General features: G+C 42.8%; 1 protein-coding gene across 5 annotated transcripts; it reads right to left on the reverse strand.

Moving 5' to 3' along the window:
* Positions 1-69: 69 nt before the first annotated feature.
* CCDC127 (coiled-coil domain containing 127) lies at positions 70-22,349 on the reverse strand. Of its 5 annotated transcripts, XM_075828509.1 has the most exons (4): positions 22,026-22,116; positions 6,761-6,830; positions 4,098-4,227; positions 70-853 (listed from the first exon to the last, which is right to left on the reverse strand). In XM_075828509.1, exons 3-4 carry the CDS (start codon positions 4,210-4,212, stop codon positions 183-185), a joined length of 786 nt encoding a protein of 261 aa, XP_075684624.1. In that variant the 5' UTR covers positions 4,213-4,227; positions 6,761-6,830; positions 22,026-22,116; the 3' UTR covers positions 70-182. The 5 variants fall into 5 exon arrangements, with proteins under 5 accessions (XP_075684624.1, XP_075684626.1, XP_075684625.1 ...); XM_075828511.1 differs by lacking the exons at positions 6,761-6,830; positions 22,026-22,116 and adding an exon at positions 22,268-22,349; XM_075828510.1 differs by lacking the exons at positions 6,761-6,830; positions 22,026-22,116 and adding an exon at positions 22,123-22,202.
* Between the last annotated feature and the right edge of the window lie 579 nt (positions 22,350-22,928).

Genomic DNA, 22,928 nt, shown 5'->3' on the forward strand with positions numbered 1-22,928 from the left:
GTGTAGAGCTGAAGTGAGTCTTGTCCAACACCACAACTTTCCAGCTAGACTGATGACACTTTTTATTTTATTTTTATTGTTATTTACAATAAAAAGTAGATAGAAATATATACAGAGATAAACATTAAGAGGATTCCACTGTTTGATATATAGATCTTTCCCATTGTTGCTCAAAGCATTTTCTACTTTCCCATCATGGATTCTTCCAATCTTTTAAATTTTTTTAAGTCTACAGTCAATTCCCAATATTTTAGGTAGATCCACATTAACTTGCCATTTTCACGCTTATTGGTATTGGTCAGTACAGCACAATGGTGGTCATGCTTAAAAATGTCCAACAAGCCGTCTGTCATTCCCACCTCTGCGGCTATTGGATTGCTGGCAGCTTTGACAAGTAAATTTTTTTCTATTTCTAATCTATTTTTTTTAGAAGCTGTTAAGCTGCAATAAATGTTCTGTCTCTCTTTCAGCGCATCTTCAAATTCTTTTAACAAGCTTTTAGCTTTCGTCTGCCAATCTTCTTCCTTTTCGAGGTGACTTGCATACCAGGCATGTGCTTTGCTACTCCTATGTGCTTCCTTTATTTCCTGCTGTAATTGGTCTCGCTCTTCTTCCATCTGCCTTCTCTCTTCGACCAGCTTCTTACTTTGAGCGATGAGAGCACGCCTATAACTAAGAGTTCGGTTTTGTTCTTTCTCAAGTTCAATTTCCAAGTGAGCCACTGCACGCCTGTTTTCCACAATAACGTCTCGATATCTTGTTTCAAGGTCATTCTTCGCAATGGTCACTTTCTCAATGTATTCTGATTTGGCTTGTTTAATTTCTTTCTCACATTCCTTTGACCAAATCCACCCTAGAAATCATAGAAAACCGGTTATTGCATATATTACATTTAATTCTAATTCTAAGACAACATAAAAAGCAGTTAAATGGATGAATGAATGGACTCATCACTAGAACATATTTTTGGCCTGTTAGTGAAGAGATAGAAAAAATTCTCATGAATCTCATACTACAAAATTGCTGCTCCCACTTCATGTAGGTGACATACGTTTCAGGTTGCCAACTGTGACCAGGGAGTTAGCCTCCATGTTTTGATAATGATCTTTGTAGGACATTATGAGCTACAGAACGTCAGTACTGCTGCAGATAAGCAAACAATTTACAGAAGTTTGATGAAAAAGTAAAAAGCGTATACAGGTTCTTCTTGATGAATTAGAATATCATCAAAAGGTTAATTTATTTCAGTAATTCAATTCAAAAAGTGAAACTCATTATATAGATTCATTACACAGATTGATCTATTTCAGCCATTTTTTTCTTTTAATGTTGATGATTATGGCTAACAGTTAATGAAAACCCAAATTTTAGACTCTCAGAAAATTAGAATATTGAGTAAAAGTTGAAGTTTGTAGACTCGTGGTGTGACTCTAATCAGCGAATCAACACAAAACACCTGCAAAGGTTTCCTGATCGCCTCCATGCCACGCCGCATTGATGCAGAAGGAGCCCCGACCAAGTATTGAGTGCATATACTGTACATACTTTTCAGTAGGCCAACATTTCGGTATTAAAAAAATCATTTTTGAAATTGGGCTTATATAATATTTAATTTTCTGAGACTAAATTTTGGGTTTTCATTAACTGTTAGCCATAATCCTCAACATTAGAAGAAAAAAATGCCTGAAATAGATCACTCTGCGTGTAATGAATCTATATAATATATGAGTTTCACTATTTGAATTGAATTACTGAAATAAAAGTAACTTTTTGATGATATTCTAATTAATTGAGAAGGACCTGTATGTATATACTCAACATGACCAAAAGCATGTGGACACTACTAATTAGTGGGCTTCACTCATTACTAAAAGTATACTGCCATATAGATCTGCACTGACAAATATTACCACTAGCATGGGGGGGGGGGGGGGGGTGTTGAAGAGCTAAGCGACGTTGCAGTAGAGCGACCATGAGACCTTATCTATATTGCGTAATGAGTGGCCATGTGATGAGGTCACATGACTGCTGTACAGAGCTTTGTTCACTCGAATATATCTCCCTAATCTTTTTGCCTGGACATACAACAGGGCTTAGTAGTGAGAGGGCACCATGTGCATTTGAGGTCTAATTTGGTTATTTAAACAGTATTAGCGACAATTGCAGAAGCTCTGAGGTGAAATAATAAAAGAAACCCCCGAGAAGCGACCCCACTTAGAAAACTACAACCCTTAAGGCATTTTTCTTGGGGTGTAGTAAGAATTTTGGTAGCACAAGTGGATGGTGACAAATTCTGGAAATAGACAAAGCGGGTGGTAGGCTAGATAGAAGAGGATGTGAGGCCTCAGGGGGACCTGTGCTCACCAGATGTGGAGGAAAGGAGGACAAAGAGCAACCTAGCTGGATGATGATCAATGTCTACAGCAGTGACGGAAACAGTGGAGTACAATGCTTGGCTGTTTCCGTCATTTTTATAGACCGTGAAGAGAGTGGCGGGTGCATGCTCGACCGCCACTCCATTCAAGCCTGATGAGCGCAGTGAGGAGAACCTGGGGATTAGGGACCCCCGGTTCTCATGATTGGTGGAGCTCCCAGATGACCCTCAGCGTTCAAAAAAAAAACATCTATCCTGTGGATAGGTGATAGTTTGTGATTTTGGAAATACCCCTTTAATGCAACAAAAAAAAATGCATTACTCACCAGGCAAATCCCCAAAGCTTCAAGCACACTGATTGTTGACATGGTTGTAGTGATGACATGCCCGTATACCCACGTGATTGGCTGCAGTGGTCACATGGGTATACAGGAATGTCATCGATGCAACCATGTCAACAAATAGCGGCAGGAGGACCAGACGGCTATGCTGGAGCGCTGGCAGATCTGTCGGTGAGAGTAATGTCTCTTGTTTTATTGAACAAGGTCAGAACTTGGACTTGGCCATTCAAAATCATCCACCTTTTCAACCATTCTTTATTTGATTAACTTCTGTGCTTTGGGTCATTGTTTTCAGTGTTCTTTTTTTCTACAAAATTACGTTTTGCATTTGTACTAAAAAGTTCCACTTTTGTCTCATCTGTCCACAGAGTATTACAGGCTCTGAAGTGGCAGAATAGTAAAATAGTCTAGAGGTGTACGGACCTTTTTGACAACACAAGCGAGTACTTGGCATCAAGTAATGCATAGCGGGATGGTAAAGAACATAAATTAAACTTCTCCACCGATAAGCCATTGGAAAGCAAAAATGTTCATCATCAGTAGGTGCCACTGGAGAAACGCACCACTATGGTTGCTAGTGCTACACTGTTTCTCTGGCATCACCCATAAGTGCCCCTCATCTGCTGTCTGGACACATGGCAGGGCTGAGAAGGGAAGGAGCGGCAGGCGAATTTTATGGCACCAACTCATGTTTGCAGGGGCTCCAAGGTGGCAGGAACAAAAAACCCAGAAGCGATCCCATTTTGGAAACTAAACCCCTTAAGGTATTCATCTAGGGGTATATATTGCAGTATGTTGTGTTGAACTTATAGTTTTGCTGGCATCTAAATTTATAAGGGATTTTTAAGGAATCTGAAGCAGTAATCAAAGGATGACACTCTGATTTCTGCCGTAGTTGTGCCAGCAGATTAGTCCCATTGTCATTCAATGGAGCTAAATCGGCTGCTTTTTTTCCCCATGCAGAATTTAAGGAAATAACGAGCATGCTGCAAATTTCAAAATCCGCAACCCGGTCATTATACCGTGCAAATTATTTCCATTTTATCAGCGGATATGATAAAGATTTAGGCACGGAATCTGCACGTGCATCCTCATCCATCCTGAACGTGTGAACATGGCCTTCATGCATGATCCGAAAGTGGCAGTTGCGCAACATAATAGATGTCCTGCGTATTTCCAAAAACCTGCAGCATGCCCGGAGTTCTGCATGGATTTTTTTTACTGCTACACGTAGATGGGGTTTTCAGTAAAGAGCATAAATAGTAAACACAAATGAAATTCAATAAAATTGGACCTCCCTCAACACTTATTATTCTTTATTCGTTACATTTTAACGTAAATGTACCACATATATTGCAGATTAACACGCAGTTCAAACTTACGAAAAGCAGCAAGCCCCAACATTGGTACCAGCAGAGCATAGTTCCATTTATTCCTTTCTCCATCATCTCCATTTGGACGAATGTTCCACTGGGGGGGATTGTTTAAGTTATTCATTGGTGTTCACCTTAACTGCAAAGCAATAAAAAAGAACCTATATTTCTAAAATAAATAAAATGTACTATGCAATTCTTTATATATGAAAATACAACCTACTAACATATACTAAAGTAGACCTGTAGAAGCCTCTCTGTGGGCTAAGTAAATATGAAAACCAAGGAAGCTCCGAAGAGCTATTATACCGTAATATAATAGTTCAGAAGAATAAATCGGACTCAAGTCCGCTGTATTCATAAGCCTGTCGCTCCACCCACCTCCCCAATGACTTGGCTGCCACAAATGTGTATAGGCATATATACGTCAGCAGCCATCAGCGTCTTATAAATGCGAGTCTGATGTATTCTTTCTTTTGAGAATTTATACAAAATGAGACAATATCTTTTTTGTGCCGTTTGGTTTAATAGCTCATCGGACAACTTATAAAAAGAGATCCACTTAAAAGATTACATCATGGAATTGCAAAAATAGAAAAGCTACAGTATATTATTAGGCCCTGTTCACATGCGTGCTAGGAATTCAGGTTTTCTGTTCGGTCAAAGGAGCAGAAAAACGGAATTCACATGATTGATACCAGTGGCGCCTGCCAGACCGAGTTCTGTTGGGTGTCCGTAATTTTACCAGAGAACATAGCGCAGCATCCTCCTGAAGAAGTCTCAAATGCAGATGTGAACAGGACTTATCTGAATTGATTCCTTTACGAGTGGAAGTGTTCCAATAATAGGCCAGAAGCCTGCAGAGATTTGGGGAGTTTCTAGTTCACACACGGCAGATTAGTTGCAGAAATGACTCCAACAGAACAAAATCTGAATCTTTATATCTAAATAGGGTTTATAAAAATGACACGGAAATGCTGCAAAACCAATAAAAACTTTTAGATGTACAGCACAGATTTTTCTGAAATTTCTCCAACGCATCTGCAGCGTTTGAATACAGACTTGTAAAAAGGGTTTTTATAAAAAGTTGTGATCTGCTGAAAAAGACTACAACAGCCTGTGTCTGTAGTACATTGAGAGCGTACAGACTGCCAGGCTGGAAGTGTTGCCGCCATTCAGGTTATTGGCAAGTTGTGCCCCTTGTATTGGGCGTTACCAAAGTTGTGCAACTTCAAGAAGAATTGTTTACTTACATCATATCTATATAGATCTCATTTAAATTTAGGCCTCATGCACACGACCGTAGCCATGTGCACGGCCGTGATTTTCGGGTCGGCCGGCCGGCAGCGGACTGTCATTATTTTCAATGAGCCCGGACCGTAGAAGACGGCCGTAATAAGACATGTCTGTTCTTTCTGCGGTGCGGGCTCCCGGGCCATGCACAGACCGTAACACTACGGTCGTGTGCATGGCCCCATAGAAATTAATGGGGCCGCAATTCTCCCGTGGATTTTCGGGGCAATTGAAGCCAACAAAAGCACGTTCGTGTGCATGGGGCCTTAGACTATTTGCCAGACAACAAGTCTGGCACAAATAATAAACCAACCGTCCCAGATTCAGTGGGGCAGTCCTGGATTCCGGGTGGCCGATGGGATGACACGGTTTCAACATCCTCAGGACACAAATACAGGTGAACCCAATGCAGGAGCGGGGAACCGTTAGTTCCCTGCTTTAGCATTTACTGTGTGAAGTAGCTGTGAGCAGATCGGCACAGACAGGCATGATGAAGTGACGTCATCGCGCCTTTCTGCGCCAGCCACTCATAGCACAGAGCGGAGGAGCAGAGGGAACAGGGCTAGCGAAGTTTTTGTTTTTTAGGCACTTACACCGTGGGGGGGGCACTTATGGGACTATTGTATGTACATTTAGCAGTAATGCATATTTATTAATATTTAGCGGTTTAGGTGACATTAGTGTTCGCAGTGTGCTGTCGCCATTTTTTTGTGTGCTGTATATTTGCAGTCACAGGCGTTCTTGCACCTTTTTGTTTTATTTTGTCGGAATGTGCTGTTCAAACTTTTGTGTTTTTTATGTTATTCGTATATGTGGGGTTAGGGACTGCCTCCATTTTTTTGATCTTGCACTCCTCCTATTCTGGCCTCGGTGATTTTAATTGGGTTAATGCTGGTTTCTACCATCCCCAGATATATATAGGTGTAGTCCCACTTCTGGGTGTATGTGCAGAGTAGGTCCCCACCTATGGAGGACGCCTTGTTGTGGCAGGTAGGCCCACACATTTTGACCGAAATGTGCGCTAAGAACCTACCTATTGTAAGTGGATTTAGCATGTAATGCATATTTATTTATACTTAGCGGTTTAGGTTACATTGGTGTTCACAGTGTGCTGTCGCCATTTTCTTGTGTGACTTATGGGAGCGAGACACCGTGGGGGGGAGGCACTCATGGGATCATTATACCGTGGGGAGGGGGAGGCACTCATGGGACAATGATACTGTGTGGGCTGAACTGGATGTGGGTGGGCGGGGTTAGACACGGCTTAACAGGGAAAAACATTGCCGCAACGGTTGTCCCTCTTGGCTATACTTTAATATTGGGAGGTATGAGCATATGGTTATTAATTTTAACAGAAAAACATCCAGGATGTATCTTAGCAAGAACATAGACTGCTCTGTAGGGCCTGGGAACGCTTGAAGTACATAAAGTCTGATGAGACAACTTCATCTGGCATAAGAGAAAGGCTAATGTAAACATAAAGGACCATAGCAAATACAATCCCCATATTATAGGGTATATACCCAAAGTGGCCACAATGCCAAGACTCTTTCATGCACTTCTTACTAACAAACCCCAAGCCAAACAAGTTTTTAGTGCTCAAGAAATCCTGGTACTAAGAACGCAGCAAATCTATGATCATTTCTGACTGACTTGTCTTCTCCAATGTTAGTCCCTGACTTCAGACACTGAAACATGAGGAGATGCTGCACAACAGACTTTTCTGCTACGCGAGAAATGGTCACAGGAATTGTTAAAGGGGTGGTCCACTACGGGACAACTGATGACCTACCCACTGGTTAGGTAATCAGTACATGATCTGTGGGGGTCCGACACCTGGACCCCACACCGTTAAGCCGCTCCAGCTGCCTCCGAGCACCGCTCCAGCTGCCTCCGAGCACCGGACGAACATGCCGGAAGCAGTGGGTTCCGACCACTGAATAGAAGCGAGCTCCTGTACTGCAGCTTTTCTCCTATTCAAGTGAACAGGAGTAGAGCTGCAGTTGAGCCGCTATGCTATGTATGGAGCCAACTGCTTCTGGTTCCGTACATCGCATAATGGGCCATAACATCCGGTGTCTGGAGGCAGCCAGAGCGGCTTAACGGTGCGGCGTCCGGGTGTTGGACCCGTGCCGATGACATACTGATGACCTATCCGGTGGATAGATCATCAGTTCAGTAGGGGACAACACCTTTAACAGTGGATATAGTTGAGAATGTGTACCTTTTATTCTACTTTCTTGAGGGAGGGATCCAGAGGAGGCACACGTGACGGCACCATTGAAGCCATTTACTACAAGCCCCATAATGCCTTGCACGTGCCTCTTTCTCATTGGCAATCCCCAAGCTGCCTCATTGCTGTGTGCCTAGTCTCCTTTCCCCATACTGTGTGGTCAAAAAGAACATGCCTAATAGTTCACACATATCATGATTAATTTTACAATCCACAGTCCGTCAGAATACTGTGCTGCCCAGCTCTCCAGGCACCCTTGTACTACCGCACATGCTCGGCTTTCTCGCTGAGAAGAAATGAGAAAGCCGAGTACAAGTCTGCCCTTCTGCACATGCATGTCTTCCAGTGAAAGAATTGCTAGATGGACATGCACAAAACTGGTGGAAGAAACAGCACGGGGCGCCAATCAAACCTAGTAAGTTCAAAAGCTCGAGATGGATATATATACATATATATTTTTTAAGAAGTTCCAATTGTGAAAACTATTAGGTTTCATATAAGGAATTATTTAATGGCCACTTTCATTTGTGGGACAACCCTTTTAACTGGTTGCTTGTTGGCTGTTCACATGCAAGTAACCGTTTGGCCTTGTTTACACAGTGCAGACTTGCAGCAGATTTTGAATGTGTTTTTAGCCAAAACCAGGAACGAAACCTAAATCGAATATGTAAAGGAAGCCTAATAAGTCTGCGCTCCTGGATCCAATTTTGGTTTTGGTTTTTTTGCCAGCAAAATCTGCACTGTGTGAACAAGGCCCTTTAAAGGTATAGTCTCATGGCTTATCTTTGAGGGAGAAAAATAAGAGGATGATTTCAAGAGTAAACATCCACTGAATCCAGGAATTTTTGTAGCAGATTTTCAAAAAGTTTTTGATTTTCATAAGCATTTTTCAAGCATATTTTGGAAGTGTTTTTTGTAGTGTCAGTAGACAATCAGCTTGTAAAATGCTTCAACAAGTCACGTCACTTCTTTTTTATGAGTCATTTTTTCATTCGGCAGTGTAAAAATACGCCTCATATAAACAACACAGTGTTTTTCCCATTGAATGCAACAGGAAACGGTTTTATTAATTCAAGTGTATTTTAGAGTGTAATACAAGTGTTTTATGCTCCAAAATACACCTGAAAAGAAGCCGTCTGAACATATCCTAGGAGGTGGCGAGCAGGGAAAGACATTGGAGGACTAAGCATATGAATAAATGTAGCATATGCCATGTTGAGTAAAATGGGAAAATTTATTAAGACTGGTGTTATGAAGTTTATTGGAGTAAAATGTGCCAAGTTTCTTCAAAAGCGCACAGCTCTTAAAGAGGCTCTGTCACCAGATTTTGCAACCCCTATCTCCTATTGCAGCAGATCGGCGCTGCAATGTAGATTACAGTAACGTTTTTATTTTTAAAAAACGAGCATTTTTGGCCAAGTTATGACCATTTTTGTATTTATGCAAATGAGGCTTGCAAAAGTCCAACTGGGCGTGTTTAAAGTAAAAGTACAACTGGGCGTGTTTAAAAGTAAAAGTCCAAGTGGGCGTGTATTATGTGCGTACAGCGGGGCGTTTTTACTACTTTTACTAGCTGGGCGTTCTGACGAGAAGTATCATCCACTTCTCTTCAGAACGCCCAGCTTCTGGCAGAGCAGACACAGCCGTGTTCTCGAGAGATCACGCTGTGACGTCACTCACAGGTTCTGCATCGTGTCGGACGAGCGAGGACACATCGGCACCAGAGGCTACAGTTGATTCTGCAGCAGCATCGGCGTTTGCAGGTAAGTAGCTACATCGACTTACCTGCAAACGCTGATGCAGAATCAACTGTAGCCTCTGGTGCCGATGTGTCCTCGCTCGTCTGACACGATGCAGGACCTGGGGCAGGAAGTGACGTCACAGCGTGATCTGGCAGAAGCTGGGCGTTCTGAAGAGAAGTGGATGATACTTCTCGTCAGAACGCCCAGCTAGTAAAAGTAGTAAAAACGCCCCGATGTACGCACATAATACACGCCCAGTTGTACTTTTGCAAGCCTCATTTGCATAAATACAAAAATGGTCATAACTTGGCCAAAAATGCTCGTTTTTTAAAAATAAAAACGTTACTGTAATCTACATTGCAGCGCCTATCTGCTGCAATAGCAGATAGGGGTTGCAAAATCTGGTGACAGAGCCTCTTTAATAAATGTGGCGCATCTTAGACTGTTATAAAGACAGAAAATGACATTTTTGCACCATCTTCTGACTTTAGTAATAATAAATCTATTGGAAAGTTATTGAACATGCCCCCTGATGGTTCATCCCGCCAACTTTTCTCACCACATGGCGACTGGCGAGAAAAATCGCAAATTTTAGCACATAGATGTCGTGCACCAAAATTTGCGACTTTTATTGCAGAAAACTGGCCCAACTTACTGGCATAGTTTAGTAGCTTCACTGTGGGGAAAATTGATCACAGAACACCTGCCATAGGGAAAAAAAGTATTTTTTGTAAATAAAATAAAAAATAATAAAAGTTGCCGTGTGTGCGACTAATACGTATCAGAAAAAAACCCCATATGCAATTAATGCCCGATAGGTGCAAGGACCACTAGGACCCTCACCAATCAGAACAAGGGTCTCACGATCCAGGTTCGCCAAATACGGCCATCAAGGGCAGCTTTATCAATGGAGCAACGTCTACATTTCCATAACTCCCATATACTTCAATGGAGAGAGATACATACGGTACCAGTGCAGTCTTCTCTCTATCGATTTCAATAAGGAAAGTGGAAAAACACAAACCCCAGCATCATTCACGATCATATTATTTTAGCGCACTTTAACCCTAGTAACACAAAAAATTATTATTAAAATGCTACACAAAAACAGCCAAAACAAAAATCCACAAAATGATCCACGTGCTCAGTGTACATCATGTATGGGATTCTCTCTTTGGTGTTCATTAAATCTCTGTGTCAAGCGCAGCCCCACGTGAAGGATCCTTGTTCTACTTATGAACTACTATTACTACTTCTACTAACGATGCTGATTTTCACGCGCAGAAAGGGCATCCGACTAAGGTCTTATTTACACAATGGTGTTCAGTCCGCAAGATCGTATTTCCCGGACCGAACATAGTTCAGGGAGCCGCACTCCTAGAATCATAGTCACCCATGACGCTGTGACTTACTGCCTCCCCACGCGAAAAGTGTCCCATATTGAAAACATGATTACAGTACAGGACCGTATTCCCGCGGGAAGGCAGGGACTCCCAGTATCATACATAACTATGATGTTAGGAGTACGGATTCCTGAACGGTGTTCGGTCCGGGGAATGCGGCAGACATACGTCATGGACCGAACACTGCTGTGTGAATAAGGCCTAAGGAATACTGTACTAGCCACTGAGCAGTTAAGGAAGAGTTCAAGCACTTTATTTCATGTTCCATAATTGTGCCTTACACCTCCCGTACACGACCGAGATCGGGCCGTGAAAAAAAGGTCAGAGTGTTGGCTGGATTTCCCAGCCCAACCACGGTACAGATGAACGGGACTCCTGGCATCATAGACAGTTCCCCGCAGAACTGCTGTTCCGTACAATGTCATTTTGTTCAGTTCGGAACAGCAGTTCCATGGGGAGGCAGAGACTCCTAGCACCATAAATGTCTATGATGCCAGGAGTCCCGTTCACCTGTACCACGGTCGGGCCGGCTGACACTAGGACCGTTTTTCACAGCTCAAACTCTGTTGTGTGCAAGAGGTGTTATTGGGGTCAGTTATAAAAATTTACCTAGTCTGTTTTTTTCATGCCATTTGTAAGGCCTAAACTACTTTCACAGAACGTGTGACTTTAAAAAAAAAAGGTAATGAACTCAGCGAAAAACGCCTGCACATGCCATTACGTTTTCTCCTGAAAACAGCACCGTAATTTCAGCCATAACGGACGCTGCCGTGTGAACATACCCTCAGGGCTTAAAATGTCAGGGGAAATAGCCCCAATACATATGTGTCCGCCCCCAAAAAAATGTGTGTATAGGAGACAGCATAGCATATCTATAGCACTACGACCCTACAAACTATGGATAGGATTAGATACATTGGCTCAGCAGACAGTATCACACATGATAGGATTAGATGCAGTGGCCCAGCAGACAGTATCATACATGATAGGATTAGATACAGTGGCTCAGCAGACAGTATCACACATGATAGGATTAGATACAGTGGCTGAGCAGACAGTATCACACGATCGGATTAGATACAGTGGCTCGGAAGACAGTATCACACATGATAGGATTAGATACAGTGCCTCAGAAGGCAGTATCACACATGATTGGATTAGATACAGTGGCTCAGCAAACAGTATCACACATGATTGGATTAGATATAGGGCCCAGACGACAGTATCACACATGATAGGATTAGATACAGTGGCTCAGCAGACCGTACCACACATGATAGGATTAGATACAGTGGCTCAGCAGACAGTATCACACATGATAGGATTAGATATAGGGCCCAGCAGACAGTATCACACATGATAGGATTAGATACAGTGACTCAGAAGGCAGTATCACACATGATTGGATTAGATATAGGGCCCAGCAGACAGTATCACACATGATAGGATTAGATACAGTGGCTCAGCAGACAGTATTACACATGATAGGATTAGATACAGCGGCTCAGCAAACAGTATCACACATGATTGGATTAGATATAGGGCCCAGCAGACAGTATCACACATGATAGGATTAGATACAGTGGCTCAGCAGACAGTATTACACATGATAGGATTAGATACAGCGGCTCAGCAAACAGTACCACACATGATAGGATTAGACACAGTGGCTCAGCAGACAGTATCACACATGATAGGATTAGATACAGTGGCTCAGCAGACAGTATCACACATGATGGGATTAGATACAGGGCTGAGCAGACAGTATCACACATGATACGATTAGATACAGGGCCCAGCAGACAGTATCACACATGATTGGATTAGATACAGGGCTCAGCTCGCTGACATTGCGGCTCCAGCGCTGGACCCAGGAAAGGTAAGAATAATAATTTTGCTTCTTTATGTGTTACTGATTATTTTTGTGTTTGTGTTTTTTTTACAGGTTCGGTTGTTGGACTTTGGATTCGAGGACTTCAATGACGGCATTTTTTTTATTCTCAATAAAATGGTTAATGAGGGTTGTTTTTTTATTTCAATAAAATATTTTTTCTATGTGCTTGTATCTTTTTAAACTTTATTATCACCGCCTTAGTAATAGCCGCTGGCTGATTGACAACCTCCATTACTAAGGCGGGGCTTAATGTTAGCCAGTGCAGAGGCCAACACTAACCCCCATTATTATCCCGGTACCCACCGCCACCAGGGGTGCTGGGAAGAGCCGGGTACAAACCAGTACCCGTCCATCTGTAGTGACGGGCAGGCACCGGGGCGGCCGCAGGCTGGTAGTATTAGGCTGGGGAAGGCCAAAAACAGTGGCACCTACCACCCTGGTAATGCTGCCTGCTGCTGCTGTGTTGTATCTGGCTGGTTATGAAAATTGGGGGGGGACCCCACATCGTTCTTTCCAATTATTATTATTTTTTTTTAAATGACGTGGAGTCCCCCCCATTTTTCATAACCAGCCAGATACAATAAAGGAGCAGCAGCCTAGCATTACCAGGGTGGGAAGGGCAACTGTATCTGGCCTTTCCCCTCCTGATAATACCAGCCTGCGGCCACCCCAGTAGCCGACCATCACTACAGATAGTCAGGTACTGGATCGTACCCGGCTCTTCCCAGCCCCCCTGGTGGCGGTGGGTACCGGGGTAATAATGGGGGTTAGTGTTAGCCTCTGCACCGGCTAACACTAAGCCCCGCCTTAGCAATGGATGCTGTCAATCAGCCGGCGGCCATTACTAAGGCGGTAGTAATATAGTTTAAAAAAAAACACAAAGACATAGAAAAAATATTTTATTGAAATAAAAAAAAAGCCCCACACAACCCTCATTAACCATTTTATTGATAATAAAAAAAAAAGCCGTCATCGAAGTAGTCCTGGAATCCGCCGTAGTCCAACGACCGAACCTGTAAGAAAAGACACAAGAAAAACGATTAGTAACACGTGTTAGGCTTAGATACAGGGCCCATGTGTGATACTGTCTGTGGGACCCTGTATCTAAGCCTACCACAACGTAGGCTTAGATACAGGGTCCAGCAGACAGTAATCTTATACAGTATAAGATTACTGTGTGCTGGGGCTGTATCTAAACCTACAGTGTGGTAGGCTTATATACAGGGCCCATCAGACAGGATCACGCATGGGCCATGTATCTAAGCCTACCATGTGATTGGCTTAGATACCGGGCCCAGCAGACAGGATCACACAATCCGTGATCCTGTCTCATGGGCCCCCTAAGCCTGCTACACCGTAGGCTTAGGGGTTGTGCAGTCCCTAAACATTGATGGCCTATCCACAGGATAGGCCATCAATAGCTGATGTCTCCCGGGACCCACAAATCAGCTGTTTTGAAGGGGCCGCAGCACTCGTACGAGAGCTGCTTCCCCTTCATTTCACTACTCGCTCACACTGTGAATCGCCGACACCGATTCACAGTGTGACTGTAATGAAGGGGAGCAGCTCTCGTACGAGTGCTGCGGCCCCTTCAAAACAGCCGATTGGCGGGTCCCGGGAGTCGGACCCCGCCAGTCTGGGCTAATCTTACCTTCCTCTTCAGCCGCGGTGGGAATTCTGTCGTCTCGATGCTGTGCGCGGCGCATAGCGCTGTGACGTCATGCGCTGCGCACAGCGCTTGACGTCAGGACCTCCGCTGCGATCCGGAACCAGGAAGGTAAGTAAAGTCTCTTACTATAGTAACAGGGCCCCGCGGCCCGAGTTACTATAGTAACTTTTTATTGATGTGGTGCGGGGGGCTGTGGGCCCCCCTGGCTTTGGGGCCCGGTCGCAATTGCGACCGCTGCGACCCCTATAGCTACGCCAGTGGACACATACCACATAGAACCTTTATACTGGAAATACCGCTCATACATTAGATACGAGCCTCACACACACCACTCACATATTAGACACATACCACATAGAACCTTTATACTGGAAATACCGCTCATACATTAGATACGAGCCTCACACACGCCACTCACATATTAGACACATACCACATAGAACCTTTATACTGGAAATACCGCTCATACATTAGATACGAGCCTCACACACGCCACTCACATATTAGACACATACCACATAGAACCTTTATACTGGAAATGCCGCTCATACATTAGATACGAGCCTCACACACACCACTCACATATTAGACACATACCACATAGAACCTTTATACTGGAAATACCGCTCATACATTAGATACGAGCCTCACACACACCACTCACATATTAGACACATACCACATAGAACCTTTATACTGGAAATGACGCTCATACATTAGATACGAGCCCCATACACGCCACTCACATATTAGACACATACCACATAGAACCTTTATACTGGAAATACCGCTCATACATTAGATACGAGCCTCACACACACCACTCACATATTAGACACATACCACATAGAACCTTTATACTGGAAATACCGCTCATACATTAGATACGAGCCTCACACACGCCACTCACATATTAGACACATACCACATAGAACCTTTATACTGGAAATACCGCTCATACATTAGATACGAGCCCCACACACGCCACTCACATATTAGACACATACCACATAGAACCTTTATACTGGAAATACCGCTCATACATTAGATACGAGCCTCACACACGCCACTCACATATTAGACACATACCACATAGAACCTTTATACTGGAAATACCGCTCATACATTAGATACGAGCCTCACACACACCACTCACATATTAGACACATACCACATAGAACCTTTATACTGGAAATACCGCTCATACATTAGATACGAGCCTCACACACGCCACTCACATATTAGACACATACCACATAGAACCTTTATACTGGAAATGCCGCTCATACATTAGATACGAGCCTCACACACGCCACTCACATATTAGACACATACCACACATCGCTACACCATGTTCACGCAGGGCAAATATGCTGCGTAATAGTACACAGCGTTTACGTCCTGGAACACAGGAAATTCTGGTTGGAAAAAAAAAAAAAAAGCAACAAATTGTGGAGCAGTTTTTGGGCGGAATCTCCGCTTCGGAAAACAGTGGTTGTTTAAAAAAAATAAAAAGCTTTATACTTTTGATTTGGGTTTTCTCCACTAAATTCAATGAAGAGGTAAAACAGAAGATCAGCAAATCCGAAGCATAAATTGACACGCTACAGATTTAAAAAAAACAAGACCGCGGGTCAATTTATGAACGTTTTTTCGTCGGATTGTTTACGCAGCGTGTGAATAAGGTGTGTTCAAATCTCATCCACTCTGCTACTACTGTAATACGCTGCAGGTTTTCCGCAATGGATTTCGGAAAGTTGTTTACTCTACGTGTGGACATATCCTGAAGGGGAAAATTATTAAGATTGGCGTTTCATACGCCAGTCTTTATAGAAAGAAAAATTGAAGTAAATTCCGACACATTTATGAAGAGGCAAAAGCCCATGATATAAAAACTCACATGCCTCAGCGCGCCTCTTCAGCCCTCCGGCTCCTACATTACTCCAGCGCCGCTCATACAAGGTCCTGACGCTGTTCAGTCTGGGCCTTAAATGTGACGCAGCGCTTCAACGTCATCAGTGCAGCATCGCGCTCAAAGTCCTGACGCTGCCCGCCGTTATTACGTGCCATTTAAATTATATTTCTGGCATAAATAATAAAGGTGTCGGAGCTTGGAAGCCACACCTCCTTGTCTTGAGGCCATGCCCCTTCCCACAAAAGCGGTGAGGGTGGTGCAAAAAGGCCAAAAGTTGCAATTTTAACCACAAATTCAGACTTTTTGGCCCTTTAATGACTTCTCTATGTCAGAAAACTGGCGTAGAAATGTTAATAAGTCACCACCTTAACACTTACCTGCTTTCTTTTCTAGGTTCTGTCTCCCTCAACCCCCAAGTTTTTTGTGTTTTAAAAAAAAAAAAAAAAACATTTATTTTTTACCGAGTTATGACGATTTTTAGCTTTATGCTAATTTGTTCTAAATGTGGGCATTATAAAGAGAAGTATATGACGCTGACCAATCAGTGACCAATCAGCGTCATACAGTTCTCTTCATTCATGTCCAGCTGTACTCACAGCGCAGCGCGACCTCGCGAGATCACGCTGTGCCGTCACAGACTCCCACAGTAACTTCACCGGAGTGTCATCAACATGTTGCCTAGCAGTGCTTCAGTAAATACGGACGGTATACAGATGCACATCAGCAGCCGTCCGTATTTACGGAAGCTCCCATAGACTTCTATGAGAGCGCCTGCCGTAATTACGGACAATAGGACAGGGTCTATCATTTTTTCAGCACGGACACCCATCAGTAAAATGGTGTCCGTGGCCAATAGAAATGAATGGGTCCGTAATTACTGATGTAAAATACGGTCGTGTGCATGCGGCCTTAGTAATCTGCCCCATTATGTGTATCGAAGCTGTGTGGTGCTCCTGTGTCCATTACATGACCAGGACAGAGTTTTATCCCCTGGGAGTAAACAATGAAGGTCCATATGAAATGCAAGCAAGCAGAGATCTTGAGAAATGAGTACAGAAAATAGTATGACATTTCATTACACACAAAAAACAACATTTATTTACGGAGACTGGAATACAACTTTAACCCCTTCCCGACATACGCCGTATATATACGGCGCTGTCGGGAGGTGGTTCCCGCAAAGCGCCGTATATATACGGCGCAGTGATGGTGCGGGCTCAGAAGCAGAGCCGGCACTATCACTGCGGGGGGACAGCTGTATTATACAGCTGGCACCCTCCTGTAACTGCCAGGACCGGAGCTACTCTCCGATCCGGCAGATTAACCCCTCAGATGCTGCGCTCAATAGAGCGCAGCATCTGATATGTTTTCACCCGATCGGCAACCCAGTGATGCAATCGCTGGGTTGCTGTGGCAATCGGACGCCAGAAAATGGCGTCCGAGTCTGCCTTGTACGGGAGCCGATGAGGACCCGCCTGCGGCGAGTCCTCATAGGCTTGCTGTCAGTGAATAACTGACAGCGCTAATACACTGCACTACGTATGTAGTGCAGTGTATTAGAGTAGCGATCGGGGCATCAGGCCCTCATGTCCCCTAGTGGGACAAGTAAAAAAAGGAAAAAAAAGTAAATAAAAATGTGGTAAAACAATAAAAACACACACATTTCAAATAAAAATAAAGCTAAACTGACTTTTTTCCCATAGTAAGTCTTATTATGGGAAAAACCGTAAAAATTAAAAAAAACTATACATAATTGGTATCGCCGCGTCCGTAACGACCCAAACTACAAAACTATTATGTAATTTATCCCGCACGGTGAACGCGGTAAAAAAAAAACATGAAAAACAGCGCCAGAATCTTTGTTCTTAGGTCACATCTCCTTCCAAAAAATGCTATAAAAAGTGATCAAAAAGTCACATTTACTCCAAAATAGTACTAATAAAAAACGCCAATCCGTGCCGCAAAAAATAATCCCTGACACCGCTTTGTGCACGCAAAAATAATAAAGTTATGGGTCTTAGAATATGTCGACAGAGAAAACAAATGATTTTATAAAAAAAGTGATTTTATTGTGCAAAAGCCGCAATACATAAAAAAAACTATATAAATTTAGTATCGCCGTAATCGTATCGACCCGCAGAATAAAGCTAACATGTAATCTAGGGCGCACTGTGGATGCAGAGAAAAAAAAACAATAAAAAACTATTCCAGAATTGCTTGTTTTTGGTAATTTCCTTTACCAAAAAATGAAATAAAAAGTGATCAAAAAGTCGTATGTGTTCTAAAATGGTACCAATAAAATCTACAGCCCGTCTCGCAAAAAACAAGCCCGCACACCGCTCAATCAACTGAAAAATAAAAAAGTTACGGCACTAGTAATGCGGTGATGAAAAAACATCTCAATGCGCAGGCCGGAGGGGCACATTCCTTCAGTTTCAGGGCCCTAGTATTTAGGAACTAGGAAAGGGAAGGGACATCGCACATCCGCTGGAAGCGAGGGCGCCCGTATTATACCAGCGCAAAACTTTCCCAGTAATATTTCCCAAACTACGAAGGAGAAAAAGTCCCCAAAAGGTGCAGAGCGTTACAAAGGAGGGATAAGAAAGAAAACCGTTTATCAGTGTGACGCCGGCCTGCGCATAACGGATCGCTTCACAGCGTAACACACATCTATGGATAATTGTATTATTTACCCCATGATTATACCCTCCTATTATGCCCTGATGTACTCCGCACAGATTACATATACCCCTGATATACTCCGCACAGATTACATATGCCACCACATTATAAGCTGAAATACCAGCAAAACCCCAAACAGAACTATTACCAAGCAAAATCCATGCTCAAAATGGCGGTCTTTCCCTTCTTAGCCCTACAGTGTGCCCAAACAGCAATTTATGGCCACAAGTAAGGCATTACCATGCCCGGGAGAACCCGCTTAACAATTTATGGGGTAAGATTCTCTAGGGGCACAACATCTTGTGCGGTGAATGGGCAGATCAGTGGAGAAATTGCAATTTTCACTTTGCACCATCCACTGCGTATTCATTTCTGAAAAACACCTGTGGAGTCTAAATTGTCACTACATCCCTTGATAAATGCCTTTAGGGGTGTAGTTTCTAAAACGGGGTCACTTTTGTTTGGTACATCAGGGGTTTTGCAAATGCAACATGGCGTCCGCAAACCATTCCAGCAAAATCTACGCTCCAAAAGATAAATACCGCTCCTTTTCTTCTGAATGCTCCCATATACGTAAACAGCCGATTATAACCACATAAGGGGTGTTACCGTACTCGGGAGAAATTACTTTACAAATGTTGGGGTGCTTTTTCTTCTCTATTCCTTGTAAAAATGAAAAATGTGTATCTAAAACTACATCTTGTTGGAAAAAAAAAATATTTTTCATTTTCATGGCTTAATTCTAATTAATTCAGCAAAAAACCTTTGGGATCAAAATTTTCACTATACCCCTAGATGATTCCTCAGGGGGTGCAGTTTCCCAAATGGAGTCACTTTTGGGGTGTTTCCACTGTACTAGTACTACAGGGGCTCAGCAAATATGACATGACACCCAGAAACCATTCCAAAATCCAAATGGTGCTCCTTCCATTCTGAGCCCTACCGTGTGTCCAAACAGATGTTTGTGACCACATGTGGGGTATTATTTTACTCGGGAGAAGTTGCTTTACAAATGTTGTGGTGCTTTTTCTCCTTCAGTCCTTGTGGAAATGAAAAAAAAATACCTAAACCTACATTTTCTTTGAAAAAATGTAGATTTTCATTTTTACGGCCTAGTTACAATAAGTTCTGTAAAAAACCTGTGGGGTAAAACTGCTCACTCTACCCCTAGATAATTCCCTCATGGGGTGTAGTTTCCAAAATGGGGTCACTTGTTGGGGGTTTCCACTGTTTTGTCCCCTCAGGAGCTTTGCAAATGCGACATGGCCTCCGCAAACCATTCCTGCTAAATTTGAGTTCCAAAAGCCAAATGGCACACTTTCCCTTCTCAGCCTCGCCGTGTGTCCAAACAGCCGTTTATTACCCCATGTGGGGTATTGTTTTACTCGGGAGAAATTTCTTTACAAATTTTATGGTGCTTTTTCTCCTTTAGTCCTTGTGGAAATGAAAAAAAATTAGCTAAACCTACATTTTATTTGAAAAAATGTAGATTTTCATTTTCACAGCCTACTTGCAAAAATTTCTGCAAAAAACCTGTGGGGTCAAAATGCTCACTATACCCCTAGATAATTTCCTCAAAGGGTATAGTTTCCAAAATGGGGTCACTTGTTGGGGGTTTCCACTGTTTTGTCACCTCTGGGGCTTTGCAAATGCGACATGGCCTCCGCAAACCATTCCTGCTAAATTTGAGCTCCAAGAGCCAAATGGCGCACTTTCCATTCTAAGCCTCGCCGTGTGTCCAAACAACTGTTTATTACCACATGTGGGGTACTGTTTTACTCGGGAGAAATTGCTCTACAAATATTGTGGTGCTTTTTCTACTTTAGTTCTATTGGAAATGAAAAAAAATTAGCTAAACCTACATTTTATTTGAAAAAATGTAGATTTTCATTTTCATGGCCTAGTTGCAAAAATTTTTGCAAAAAAACTGGCCGGTCAAAATGCTTGCTACACCCCTAGATAAATTCTTCGAGGGGTGTAGTTTCCCAAATGGGGTCACTTTTGGGGGGTTTCCACTGTTTTAGTTCCACTAGACCTGTTCAAAGCTGACATGGTGCCTAAAATATATTCTAATAAAAAGGAGGCCCAAAATCCACTAGGTGCTCCTTTGCTTCTGAGGCCGGTGCTTCAGTCCAGTAGCACACTACGGCCACATGTGGGATATTTCCTAAAACTGCAGAACCTGGGCAATAAATATTGAGTTGCATTTCTTGGGTAAAACCTTCTGTGGTACAAAAAAAATGGATTCAAAATGAATTTCTGGAAAAAAAATAATGAACTTTGTAAATTTCACCTCTACTTTGCCTTAATTCCTGCGCAATGTCTAAAGGGTTAAGAAACTTTCTAAATGCTGTTTTGAATACTTTGAGGGGTGCAGTTTTTAAAATGGGGTGACTTATTGGCGGTTTCTAATATCTAAGGACCTCAAAGCCACTTCACAACTGAACTGGCCCCTGTAAAAATAGCATTTTGAAATTTTCTTGAAAATGTGAGAAATTGCTGCTAAAGTTCTAAGCCTTGTAACGTCCTAGAAAAATAAAATGATGATCAAAAAACAATGCCAATCTAAAGTAGACATATGGGGGATGTTAGTTAGCAACATTTTTGTGTGGTATAACTGCCTGTCTTACAAGCAGATGCATTTAAATTGGGAAAAATGTAAATTTTTGCAATTTTTCGCTAAATTTTGGTGTTTTTCACAATAAATACTGAATGTATCGGGCAAATTTTGCCAGTAACATAAAGTCCAATGTGTCACGAGAAAACAATCTCAGAATCGCTTGGATAGGTAAAAGCATTCCGGAGTTATTACCACATAAATTGAAACATGTCAGATTTGAAAAATGAGGCTCTGTCAGGAAGGTCAGAAGTGGCCAAAGAGGGAAGGGGTTAAACATAGGGCCCAGCAGTCAGACCTCCTTACATTAGAACTAGGAAAAACTGTTTTGGTGTTAGTGGTCGGGCAAGTTCAATATCGATAACTGGAGGGTTAAACATACGTTTCATGTATTATTATGAGGGAGGGTAATACAAATGAACGCAAAAAATTATTAATAAAATAAAACTGTCTGGTCTACATTAATGGGGGATTCACTACAAATCTTGCCTGAAACGTCCAGTTCTCTCATGTCAACAAACGCAGGGTCGGCCGATAGACGGCAGGGTTGCTGACGTCATCACTTGCTGACCGTCCAGAAACTCACCGATTACTTGCCCCCACCAGAAACCTGTCAGCGGAAACCACGCCCAAATGTTCTAACTACGCCACACCTACACAACGTGGGAGTAGGACGCAACCATTTACATGCGCACGTAGAGGTGGAAACTGAGACCGAACGCAACAAATACCTAATACATGGAGAAGCCCGTTGTTTTACGCTCACGCTATATTTATTACATACACTATGGCGCCTGTAATTCTCACTTCCAGTCACAGCAGTGTTGCATTTTGAAGTGTGCAGTTCCGTCCTTCGAACATATTTTTTTCTTCTAATAAAGTTGATTTAAAAAAAAAAAAAAAAAGACTGGATGGCTGTGACGTTAATGCAGCAGTGACGCAATACCTGACTGTTGATTGCTGTAACTTGAGCTGTTTTAATGTTTATGTAATATATGGGCAATAAAATATTCATTTGAAATAATTACTTTTTTTTTGGACTTTGTTTTTATTACTTTTTTTTTTACTTTTTAACAACTTTTTTTCTTATAATGTATTAGCATTATCCTGTATACTAATACATTACATTGGCTCACTACACACAGGCTGTTAGGGCAGCACATAGTGTTCTAAGCAGGCTTACAGAACAGACAGTTCCTGGGGTCAGTGGAGTAACAACCGCGGCCAACACGCCCCCTCCATATGCCCGGTGGCGCAACTAGCAGCCGTTATGGCTGCTACAGCAGTAGCGCCGCTACTACGGGGCCCGCGCCGCAGAGCCTCTAACGTATGGGCCGGGCGACACAGGCCCTCTCATGCCCGTAGGCGTCGCTAGCACCGGAGGGGGCCCCG

Source organism: Rhinoderma darwinii, chromosome 5 (genome assembly GCF_050947455.1).
Source record: "Rhinoderma darwinii isolate aRhiDar2 chromosome 5, aRhiDar2.hap1, whole genome shotgun sequence".
Lineage (NCBI taxonomy): Eukaryota > Metazoa > Chordata > Amphibia > Anura > Rhinodermatidae > Rhinoderma > Rhinoderma darwinii.